Source organism: Pygocentrus nattereri, chromosome 15, assembly GCF_015220715.1.
Source record: "Pygocentrus nattereri isolate fPygNat1 chromosome 15, fPygNat1.pri, whole genome shotgun sequence".
NCBI classification, from domain to species: Eukaryota; Metazoa; Chordata; class Actinopteri; order Characiformes; family Serrasalmidae; genus Pygocentrus; species Pygocentrus nattereri.
Genome location: NC_051225.1, coordinates 18,188,928 through 18,201,511, shown reverse-complemented (window position 1 = coordinate 18,201,511; position 12,584 = coordinate 18,188,928). Strand labels below are relative to the sequence as shown.

At 39.7% G+C, this 12,584-nt stretch overlaps 1 protein-coding gene across 3 annotated transcripts in view; it reads left to right on the top strand.

Annotated features, from left to right (window-relative positions):
* sipa1l2 (signal-induced proliferation-associated 1 like 2) overlaps positions 1 to 12,584 on the top strand; it is a 78,049-nt gene that overhangs the window by 24,141 nt on the left and 41,324 nt on the right. For 2 of the 3 annotated variants that reach the window (XM_017683041.2, XM_017683042.2), the window contains 7 exons: positions 3,073 to 4,778; positions 4,930 to 5,057; positions 6,263 to 6,451; positions 9,105 to 9,279; positions 9,444 to 9,547; positions 10,794 to 10,951; positions 11,419 to 12,004. In XM_017683041.2, the coding sequence (XP_017538530.1) occupies positions 3,434 to 4,778; positions 4,930 to 5,057; positions 6,263 to 6,451; positions 9,105 to 9,279; positions 9,444 to 9,547; positions 10,794 to 10,951; positions 11,419 to 12,004 (2,685 nt within the window). In that variant the 5' untranslated portion in view covers positions 3,073 to 3,433. Of the gene's footprint in view, positions 1 to 3,072; positions 4,779 to 4,929; positions 5,058 to 6,262; positions 6,452 to 9,104; positions 9,280 to 9,443; positions 9,548 to 10,793; positions 10,952 to 11,418; positions 12,005 to 12,584 lie in introns of those variants that run through there. The other variant, XM_017683043.2, reaches the window with a different exon arrangement.

The window sequence follows — 12,584 nt, the reverse complement described above, 5'->3', positions numbered from 1 at the left end:
TGTTGACAGCCTTGTTGACATCCTTGTTGGCAATGAAACTCACTCCATTTCTTCTTTGTTGCTCATGAACTCAGTAGTAGTTGGCGTGCTTCCCTTGTTGAAAGTGTCCTAATCAAGTTATTTTAGCTCGCTAATCCTAAGCATGTTGATGTGTAGGTGAACCATTTCTATCTTTACTACTTCCAGCTTGCCATGATTCATTCTTTATACATTCCAAATTCCAACTATGATTTTGCTTTTGCAACTTTGAATTCTCTTTTTCACCAATCAGACTTCTATAGGGCTTTGATCTTTCTGTGTTGTATGCACAAGCTGTACTTGGAGGAATCCTCAGAAGTGGTCGAGTGGCTTCAGACCTGAGGGTCCCACTTTCTGAGTCTCTCGACAATTTCTTGTGTCTGTACTTGTTAGTTTACTTATTGTGTTTGTGTTTGTCTATAGTTGTGACTTGGTGGTTAATGATCCAACCAGTACAGATATTTTCTGATGTAGCACTTTGTTTCATGTTATTTAAATAGGCTGATTTTTAAAATTGTATTTATTTTTTACTTAAAATTTTGCTAGCTCCTTCAGTAATGAGCATTTTAGTGATTAAATAGTGAGACATGCATTGTACCATTTTAGAAATCTTGTTCTTTGGTGTAGAACAGGCCATCATGTACAAAGCCTACAATTTAAATACTCATCCCATACAAAAATCCTCTGTCTGTCCGTCCATCCATCCATCCTCAACCACTTATCCGGGAGGCTCTGTCCACGTAAATGCCCGTCCATGTTCTGTAAAAATCCAGCACATGCAGATGGCTCCGCCTATGGACACTTTCAATTAAAGCTGTTCTTTTCAAAACACACTGCATATCCTAGTACTGAGTAAACATGGTGAGAACCTGTGCCACAGCAGTGCATCTAATTTGTCACACACTGTCCAAACCAGGCAGTGCCACAGTAGCACAACATGGTCTCTCTACAGCCTATTTTGCAAAGACAATTTAAAAAAAATCAACATATTAACACTACTTTATTTGACTACAATAGCAAGGTAAAGTTGGCCTGTACAGACTTTAGTTCCACAAATGTCAATTTTGTCAACTACACTTCTGTTTTGCTAGCCTCAATGTGTCTACCCATATTGAGGAAGTGGTTGTGATTTGTGCTTAAAAATGGGCTAAAATCTTGAAGTGTATGCCTGGAGGGAATATGCCAAAGAAGGATGTTTAAATTGATCAGTGACTTGTCCGATCACCATGGCATTAGCAGCAGGAGTTCCATGCTCCTTGTTTGTCAGAATATAGGTAATTAATACATGTAACAATGTTTGCATTCTGTCCCCAGTAAACAAGCAATCCTACTGGCCTTGTTGTCATAAATCCAATTGCAGATGCTGACTAGTGTGTGTGCATGGTTTAGCAGCTGATATAAGTCAGGTCTGTGTTTGTTTGGTAAAGACTCGGGAATGATAATAACCTAAATGGTAAAGGTCAATTACTGTAAACCCCTTGGAGAGCCTAGTGGGTGCCCCTCCTGGGGCATTCCTACAGTACATGTTTTCAGCTTTTTACACGCTATCTGGGTTTTGCTTAGCTGTGGAAGTGGCTTTGTAGTGCATGTATGTGCTCTAATGCATGTTAGAGTGCACTAATGGGGCCCTATGCAAGAATGTCTGCCTGAAGAGACCCTGTAGGTCTCTCTGCATGTTTAAAAAAATAAAAATAAAAAAAAAAGGCAAGTTTGAAAAAAAAAAGCAGTAGTGTTCACAAGTGGGAGGAATGCTGGGGTAGGTGCTGAAGCTCTGGCAGGGTATGCTCATTGGGAGCACACAGGTGCTGGATGCCTTTAAGCCCTTGAGGTTGGACAATTGATCACTTAGTTCTCTGCTCTGCAGAGCCTGTATGAGGCAGTCGAAGTGTAAGTTCATTCATTTTTGGTCCAAGCTTTATTTTCAGACACATGGAATGAGACAGTTGTGGCAGTTGAGTGAACATAAACACGCAGGGCTGGAGATTTGCAAAGCTGGAAAATTATATAATTGGGCTGGCAGGGTGGGAGACAGCACAGAGTAGGTCAATGTGCATGTTGACCTCGTTTTCCTGCATTGTACGAAGGTTATTGACTCTGCATTCAGGTTTAGCAGGGCAGAGAGACTGTGATTGAGATTTAGAATTGCAGCATTGTTTATACCTACCATAGACTGCAGTACACCCCCAGCTCTCTAAGCAGACTAGGTCACTGTGTCTGGGAAAGTGATGATGGCTCTGAATACACAATTCAGGCTGTACTTCCATAATAGTAGAGGAACAGCAGTAGCTGGAACCGGGGCTAGGAATAGTGGGCACATTTGAACTTTCGTTTAGTGGGAAGCCTAGGATCTGTTTGGTATGTAATTTTTTGTTCTTTAATCTCACGTCTTCGCTGGAGTTTAATGATGTGCCTGGATTGGCAAATGCAGAGCCTTTTTAAGGCACAGAAATGAATGACCTACAATGCAAGGATCCACAGATCCTAAAAGGGATAAATTGGCCATTCAAGTAGAAGATTCTTTACTTTTGTATGTTGCACTGAATACTTCAGTGAATATTTAATCTTAAAGTCTGAATCTGGATATAATGTGCTGACCTACTTGCCTTTGATGAAGTGCAGTTGCTAGACAAAGTGCATGCTCAGACATACACAGAGGTAAGACAGGATTTCTACAAAGAACGGATTAAATATAAAATGTAAACTTATTAACCAGATGGTTATATTACACAGAACATTAATATGTCCAGAGATCCTGTGGTTATTTTCCCCAAATCTCTACGTTCAAGCATTGCAGTATTTATATCTGAGATCTATTTTCAAAATCATAAGGCCTTACATTAACGATCTCTCACACATTTACTATAAGGATATGAGTTTTAGCTTTAACTACTGGACCTGCTGCATTCATACATACAAAGTCCACTCAACCAACACATGCAGGCATGTTTGACTCTGATTCTTAAGATTCTTAAGACTGTTATGTGTACTTACCTTGTGATTTCTTAATGGGCTCCATCTCTTTCTCTCCCTCTTTCTTTCTCCACCTCCCTACAGAGCATCAGAGGAGTCATAGCTGGCTTTGTTAAGCCCACACACCTGTGAAATTACCATATCTCCTGCTGCGGTTACTGCAAAATTAGCAGTTCTTGACTGTGAAACAGAGACATAGGAGCCTGTCCTTTTCCTGTGGATTACAGACCTATAGGATACCCTGTTCGGGTTTATCATTTTTCTTGGCCATTGGCAGTCTGAGCATATTTAGATTCATTGGTTGACAGGCATTCACAATTTCTGGTAGGAGTGCCCATTAGAAATGAGAGTCCCTAACCTCAATGTCAAATCATTGCTGTTTGTGCCAGAGATAAAATATAGCTTGCATGATTTAGCTTAAGCACTAAAGAGCCTAACGCATGTAATGCAGAGTGGGAACCCATTTGCTAGGAAGCTCCAGACCTTAGATGGAAATATGGGCCCTCCCGTTTCAAATATACAGGGACCACCAGCTGTACCCAAGATGGGTGTTCGAGCCAGAGTGTCAGATTGGCCTCAGAGGAAGGACAGTAGCCATGGGTCTCCACCTATATATGACAGCTTGATGTCAAATTTCCAGAACAGAATATTCAGTCAGGATACCGATGATGTCATCAATCAAAACCAGGAATCTCCGAACAAGACCAGCTTTCTGGAGGCAAAGTATGGGTTACTCAATCAGTCATCAAGTAAAGGCTTTCATCCCCTCCAGAAGAGAAGCAACAGTGACATTACTATCAGTGATATTGATGTAGAGGATGTTGATCAAACAGCCATTAACCCCAACACTGGTGCTTCCTTACACCGTGATTATGGTAGCACCTCCTCTGTTGACCGACAGGGTTTGCCTAGTGAAGGGTTTTTCACTACATCAAGAACCCATCCACCTGGGAACTCTGAGCAGCCCAGTGCTCCACCTCCGCATGGATTCCCAGAGTACTTACAGTATGACACCATTTCTCCAAGCCTCCAGACTGCTGCTCAGATAGCTCAAGGGGTCTGCATCCCAAACTCCTCTGATTATGTGGACAACTCTCTTTTTTATAGTCAGGAAAGAGAGAGATCTTTTTTGCAGAGGCAAAAATCAGAAAAGGGGGAGACTTCAGTATTTCATAAGCTGAAGACTATGAAGAGTGAACCCAAGTATTTAACTGAGCGGGATGATTGTAGCAGACATGGCTGCACTTTAAGTTTCCAGAGATGTTTTGCACATTATGACGTACAGAGTGTTCTTTTTAACGTTACCAACCGGAGTAACCTTGCATGCAGGAAGAACATTACTACTGGAGCATCTGCTGCATCAAAGCCCCATATGATTAGGGCAGGAGATAGTATTGAATCTTTGCCTGTGTACCCAGAGTCTCCTCTGGGTAACTGTGAGGATCTTGGACAGAAAGCTTGCACTGATCTAGATGAAGGAGATGGGAAGAGCAATAATATGGTGCTCAGCTGCCCTTACTTCCGCAATGAGCTAGGTGGTGAAGGAGAATGGAAGCTAGGACTCATAAGGACCAACAGCATCACCTACAGTAGTGGAGGTGAGAACTGTACTGTTGAGTCCACTCTCAGCTCTCACTGTACAAATGCAGGGGTATCTGTACTAGAGTTCCTGCATGATGATTACTCATCTCATGAGAATTATGCAGTTCCCCGGGACTACATTAAACGCTACGTTATTGAGCACATCGACATGGGCGCGTACTATTACTACAAGTTTTTCTACAACAAAGGTAAGACTGATGGGCACTTACAGGGACTTACTTGGGCTAAACTATGCAGCAGGTTTTTGATTTTTTTTTTTTTTTTTTTTTTTTAACAGAACTATTTTTACTAATTGATTTTTATCATTGTAATGTTGGATATGGTGCTCTTATGATTTAGGGCATCAGAACTATTTTGGTCTGGATGAGAACTTGGGCCCAGTGGCAGTGAGTGTGCGCAGAGAGAGACTGGAGGAGAGCAAAGAAGGAGTACAGTACAACTACAGAGTAATCTTCAGAAATAGTGAGGTAGGCAAAGACACTTCATCATGCATCACCTGCTACCACACAATATATTTTAATATAACAGTATATTGCAATGTTACAATATAATTACGTTTCGGTACTACAGGTAATAAGAGCAATTTTTCTCAGAGATTAATCTCCCAGTTTGATTTTTGTTCTATTCACGTCCTACCACACATTAACCATTAATCAACTGAACACTAAAACTTGCTAAAAGTAAGAGCAGAAGTATGCACAGGATTTGAAAGCATGACCCAAGTTAGTGGGAGTTTGTTTGAAGTCATTCAGGTAAGGGGGTTATATTTAATTCAGTGATATTAAAGTGTGTCTGGACAATGATGATATATCGCAATGTATATAAAAATCATTACAATTAGAGATGCACAGATACTACTTTTCTCCCCTTCTGATACCAGTACCGGATCCTTAAATATATGCCGATACCGAATTCTGTCTAGCCTAACTAACCTAATTGATAATATTTACACAGTTACATTTTACAAATATTGTATTTTGGTCAAAACTGTTCTGCATTAGAAATAAAACACAATAGATGACATTTACTTTTAATTTACTTGAGTAGGTGGCAATTGTATTGTAATTGTAGATCCGAATGGCATTTACATACTGGATTGTATATATTTGATATTAACCTTGTTAATTAACCTCAGCTTATCTGACTCAGTAAAAACAGTGCAGAATGTTTCACTTTTGAATTTCTCAAGTCATTTGTCTGATACGTGTGTCTTGTTCACTCGTGCTGCATCTCCTGAGTGTCAGACTTTTGGAGTTTGAATTCACAAGAATTATTTAAGTTTATATTGAACTGAGGGAAGGGCTCCATCAGGTTTGCTGTTTATGGGATTATTACGGTATCCACAATATAGGAAAATACAAGTTTATAGTGGTTTTTTTTGTCACTATACCTCCCACATCTGTGCCCATGTGATCTTTCACACAAATGTTAAAATGCGATATCTCTATAGCGAAACAGCGATATCTTTTTCAGTTAGTGGAGGGCAATAATACATAAGTATTTAAAAGAGCACACAGCTTACAATCAGTGCAATAAGCAAGCACTCAGCTCACAGAAAGTACTACATCATAGATTTGAGGACAGCTAATGTGTTTAGTGTTAAGATTCGAATGTCATTTTAACATGTGTGATTCATCTCTTCCTGTCTGTCTGCCTGTAACCACAATGTCAGCTCACTACCTTGCGAGGGTCTATCTTGGAGGATGCTGTGCCCTCCACTGCAAAGCATGGCTCTGCACGTGGCCTACCTTTGAAGGATGTGCTGGAGTATGTGGTGCCTGACCTCAACATCCAGTGCCTTCGACTGGCCATCAACTCACCCAAAGTGTCAGAACAGCTGCTTAAACTGGATCAACAGGGGGTGAGTGTATTTTAGATGAGTGCTACTCGTCTGACACAAGAGAAAAATAATTACACGTAATTGCTACCATATTGCAACTTGGTGCCCTATGTCAGTTCTTTTTATAACATGCTCTTGTTCACTTCGACTTATCACTTCGATGTATGTCATACGTATGTAACATGTGGCTACTCGCAGGAGAAGGGGAGAAGGGGGGGACATTGAGGAGTGCATTATTCAAATGGAATACATTCGCCATTAGCGGGTTAGCCTCGGCTTCTCGGCTAGCCATGCAAAATTTTCAATGTAAATAATTTTTTTGAGATGTTTGAACATAATGTGCCTATTTATGGGTAATTGTATTGCAATAAACTGGTGCAGAACTCTGGTATAGAGCCTATATTTTTTAAGTTGTTCTTGGCCATGTTGCCTTCAGCATGAGTGAAGTCATTAAGGTGGATCAGCAGTCATGCATAGGAGATGGATTAGTAAAGGCCAGAAAATCGAATGTTATGGTTTGGAAATGTTAAACATTTTAAAGTTGCTGACTGCTGTATCTTATAAATGCCATTATTTGGGTTTGAAAAGGGAAATGTCTTAGGTCTCAGTGATTTCTGAGCAAGTTCTGCTGCTTAATTTCAACACTTGTGTTCACATCCCGTACCCCTCTGAGGGCTTGTCTAACCCTCTTCACTTAAGCTAATGTACAAATGGAACGATACTTACTAAAGGAACCTTCTAAAGGGAAATGATGAAGCCATGTGGACAAAGGCTTATGAATATAAGTTGAACATTAGATCTGGAAAAGCAATCGCTTTAGCATTATTGAGCTGCCAGAATGCTATTTTACAGCAATGACCCTCACAGGGACAGCCAGAGCAAAATTCTGTTTAAGGGCACATATTACAAATATGTCCATCTGGAACATTATGTTCCTTAAAGTGAAAAAGTTTTGTTTAAACCCGGCTCTGGAAAAAAGCCAGTGGGAGCGAGTGGATAGGCCTGGTTATCACAACTTCTGGAAATAAATAAATAAATTCCAATCTCGAAGATGGAATGCTGTACAATTTTTAGAATTTCGATTTTTTTTTTAAGTTAATAACTTAGTGTGAAAATTAACACCTGGGGGATCATGTATGAATTTCAGGAGCTAAATACTTGTGCTTTACACATTTTCAGATTTCCAAATAAAACTGATTGTTGGGTTGATATTATTTTGTGTTTACTGTATTGAAGGCAACCCATTGGTACTATTGTAGACTGCATCATCATGACAACCATCTGGCAATGTAACTTGACCTGTCTGTAAGAAAAGCTGCCAGGTGTGACCAGCAACCTTATTGTAGAAATCCTAGAAAATCACGTTGCTTTTTCGTTTTTCAGCTATGCCCATTTATTTCTCTCTACCATGACCTTTTTTCTAATCTTTTTTTTCTGAATGAACCTGTCTAGTTTGATTGTCTTTGAATGATTTCAGATGCCTTTTTCAGAAGTCAAAGCAATTGACAGAATGGCAGTAAAATTAGTTGTAGTGTTTGCAGTAGATGGGTCCAAACCTCCATGTTCTTGTGTCCGTAGACCAGGGGTGTCATACTCAACCAGTAAAAGGGCCATATTAAAACACTGCAAAAACAAAAACTCTGCTTAAACAAATTTGTGGGCCATCAGTGATTATTATTTATTTATTTATTTATTTATTTTTATTGCCATTACCCAGATGGGCCATTGTTAATTCAAAACATACCAAAACTACAATGACAAAAATAAGCACTGAAAACTTGAACAATTAAAAAATTGTTACAGTTATGTTATGTTAAAAACAAATTGTCTTATATAAAACCATAGACTACATTAGTTGCGGATAGCTGTTAAATGTCTTTAAATATCCCCAGTTACGGTAGGTTTTTAAAACTGTCCATTCACTTCAACTAGACACCTGCCATTGATTTGATTTAGTGCTGTCCCATAGACTGTTGCTGTTGGTGGGAGCTCACATTATGTTGCAGTGCTTGATGGGATCTGTAGTGCAGCTCATGCTGAAATGTGCCATGGGCCTGACTTGGCCTGTGGGCCTTGTGTTCACACATGGCCCACGACCCTCTGTGTGGTGTTGTTGATATTGTTTATTTTGGACTGTTGTACAGGTTCATGATGTGAAGTGTTTTGGCTGTATTTATTTGAGGAGTTCCTGTGTCCATCTCTGCAGACTGTTTTTCATTTCTAATCAGCATGTCTGGCTGTCATAAATATTGCATTTTGAAGGCAGTCTGCATGGGATTATTATCCCTCTGTGTGTCAGTGCAGATTGATAATACTTAGCATGACTGACTTGTGGCAAATTAATATTGATTAAATGCAGATTCAATACATCCTGGAGTGCATGTGCAGCTTGTGGAGTGCCTCAGACTTAATGACATGCTGGGAGTTTATCTGGGTTATGCAGAAAGTGATCTTTTTACATGTTTGTGAAACAGCATGTGTGTTGTCTTAATATCTGTTTGATTTAAAAGTATGAATCGAGTTATATTACAAAACAATAAATTATTATAAATCAGTATACTTTACTAGCCACTGTATGATGGAGGCTAAGCTAGGCTAGTGCCAATTGTGGGTTTAAACAAAGAGCATATAGACTTGTAATCATGTCAATGATAAAAAAATATTTTCTCTGCAGTTGGGTTATCAACACAAAGTGGGGATCCTGTACTGCCGAGCAGGCCAGAGCACAGAGGAGGAGATGTACAATAATGAAAGTGGCAGTCCAGCTTTGGAGGAGTTCTTGGATCTGCTTGGCCAAAGAGTTCGCTTAAAGGGTTTCAATAAGTACAGGGCTCAGCTGGATGATAAGAGTAAGTACAATTCTTTGGACAGGTAGAGCTACAAAGAAACATTTAAAATAAATGTATCTGTATCTACTGGGCAAAATAGTATGTATGAGTATGTATTTTATTTTTTTTTCTTGTTGTAAGCATTTAACCCCCAACCCCCCACCGTCCCCTCTTTCTGATTGCAGCGGATTCTACAGGCACTCATTCTCTCTACACTGTTTATAAGGACTATGAACTAATGTTTCATGTTTCCACAATGCTCCCTTATACACCCAACAACAGGCAGCAGGTGAGATTTATTAAATTTAAATTCTTTGCAAAATGATCACCCTCTGTAATAGAATGTTGTTGAATACTCTTTGTCTTAATGAGACAGACTAATAGATCAAAATTATGCCAGTAGTCTGGGTATCCATTTGTCAACAAAGGATAGATTTGAAACTCTTACTGATGCACAATCTTACTGATGCTATGAGTGCTGATGCATACTTGAGGGGAAGAATGCTTTCTAAAACTTCTCTTAAACCTTTTAAGACGATATTTATAAAGTGACTTACTTTGTGTCTTACTAAGACCAAATATTTAAGATCAGACCTCATCAGTTCAAGCACTTATGTAAAAGGCATAGGTTGATTCCAGCTCAGCACTTTTACTCTGAGAAGTTTGATAAACATAATTCGTAGTTTTTGCACATGTAGTTCTTTGCTGTATGGTGCTTTTATGAAATAACGATGCATTGGTTTGTAAGTACTTCAAGACTTTTAAAATGGTCTTTTATGCCACAGTTCAAACCAGTTTGTCACCTGCCTTGCTGCCCTCCAGAGATTTATGATCCTTCTTAGAATCAAATAGAATAGAATAGAATGCATCACCTCTACATTGTGTATCCTTCCCTGAGGTTCTGCTCTGTTGTAAAGTTCACTGTTTTACTGATTTATGTGGCTTATAGTGTTGTGTGAAGTGTGTTTCTACTTTGATAGAGAAAATACTGCATGCACAGATATTTTGGGCATCCCTTATGTTTACTTCTTTTATTCATCCAGCCAAAGCTCTTGAACTAAGGCTCTCCAGGAGTGGCTGGATAAGGTTAAGCAGAACCTGGTTGGGGTAGTGTAATGGTTAACACCTCTGCCTTCTACACTCTAGACTGTGGTTCAATCACCACCTGGGTGAACACCCAACACTATACCTATAGTCCTTGGGCAAGACTCCTAACACAGCCTTGGCCTACCTATGTAAAATGATCAAATTGTAAGTCGCTCTGGATAAGAGCATCAGCCAAATGCCGTAAATGTAAAACCTTAATGCCCTCTAGCTGCAATCTGTAGAATTTATGTATTACATGTAAAAAAAAAAAAGGCAATTATAATAGGTCTCTATAATTATAAGATATGTAGAGGTTATAGAGCTCTATGACCTAGTTCATTCCCTTTACTTTCTGCAAAAGTCAGGTTAATGCTTGAAGCTTGTATTGTGTTGTGCAGTATGTACTCATTCTGACTTCATTCTCCCCTCTTACATCACTGGTTGTCTAGCTGCTGAGGAAGAGACACATTGGGAACGACATTGTTACATTAATTTTCCAGGAACCAGGAGCACTACCATTCAGTCCCAAAAACATCTGCTCCCACTTCCAGCATGTTTTTATCATCGTCAAAGTACACAATCCTTGCACAGAACATGTTTGCTACAGGTGAGAAAGGAACATAGTGTACACACACACACACACACACACACACGCGCTGCCACGGTGACCATTAGATATAAACTGTCAGTGAAGGTTAATGGATAAAATCGAGCCTTATTTACTCAGTGGTGTGCCTCTTAAAGTTGGGCACTTTTAGTATAGGAGAGAGATATGAGCGAAGTTGGAGCCTGTATTTGAGGGTAATTGACATCTTGTCTTCACTGCATGTCTTTGGTGACCTTTATTGAAGATATTTTAAAACATGGCTAAGTTCAAGGCAAACTGAAATGCTTATGCATGTTCACTTTTTTTGTAAACAGGCCCATCAAAAGATCTTTACACATGCTTCATTTTCTGCTCAGTTGCTTGTCTTTACAATGAAGAATGCTATATGGACTCTCTCTGTATTCAGTACAAGGATGAAGTAAATTTGATTGAGGATTTCAGTATTTATTTGTCATTATCTTCAATAGTGTTGCAGTTACAAGGTCAAAGGATGTACCAGCATTTGGTCCTTCAATCCCCAAAGGAGTCATGTTCCCCAAATCAGCAGTATTCCGGGACTTCCTGCTAGCCAAGGTGATCAACGGTGAGAATGCTGCACACAAGTCTGAAAAGTTTCGTGCTATGGCCACACGCACCCGCCAAGAGTACCTAAAGGACCTGGCAGAAAACTTTGCCAGTGCCACACCAGTGGACTCATCAGCAGCTAAGTTCAGCTTCATCACATTAGGTGCAAAGAGGAAGGAACGCAGCAGGCCACGAGTCAATGCACAACTTCACAGCACAGGCGCCATCACCTGGGCAGTGGTCGCCCAGGACTGCAGACTGTCCACGGATGTTGGTTGCCTCCTGGCCATATCCAGAGAGTTTGTGGTGCTTATTGAAGAGTCTTCCAAGGAGGTAGTGTTTAACTGCAACTGTAAGGAAGTGATTGGTTGGAGCTCATTCTCAGCAGCGGGCAGAGTAAAGTTGTTCTATGAGCGTGGATACTGTGTAGTGTTCTCTATTCAGGATGGCTGTGCTGAGGAGGTCCGTGAAGTCACACAACGACTTGAGGTAAGTGGACAGTCAGGAGTTGCCCTTACATTAGACGTACATCTTTCAGAAGAAAGTGCATTTATGGCTATCTATTAAATTCCAAACTCTCTACATAGCTAAATCATTTTTTTTGCAGATAAGCAAAGGTAAAACTGGTAAAACTTTTGTTTAATTTGTTAAAGCTGCCCATCCTAAGTAGGGTTTTTTGAGCCGTCTCTTGTGGATATATGCAATTGCACTCATGGGTTGTGCCGCCATGTTTTTCATAATGGAGAGAACAGGAAGCATCCAGTCTAGTCCAAGGACTCTTTTGGTGTATTGTTAGGCTTTTGTAGATGCTTGTACTAAATGTAAAAAAATGTAAATGAACAGTATTTTGCTAGGATCTAAAATCTCAAAATGCAAACACACTTTACTGTAGTGGGTGGAACGTGCAAAAATTTGTCACTGCATAACTAAGAATACTGATAGCTTTAGCATATATCATAGTCTAGATTAACATATTTTTCTTGATGTCCCTTCACTTTTAATAAGAGGCATATTTAACAACTGAAGTAAATCTGAAATAATTTTACTGGGGAAAATAGTAAAAACGGAA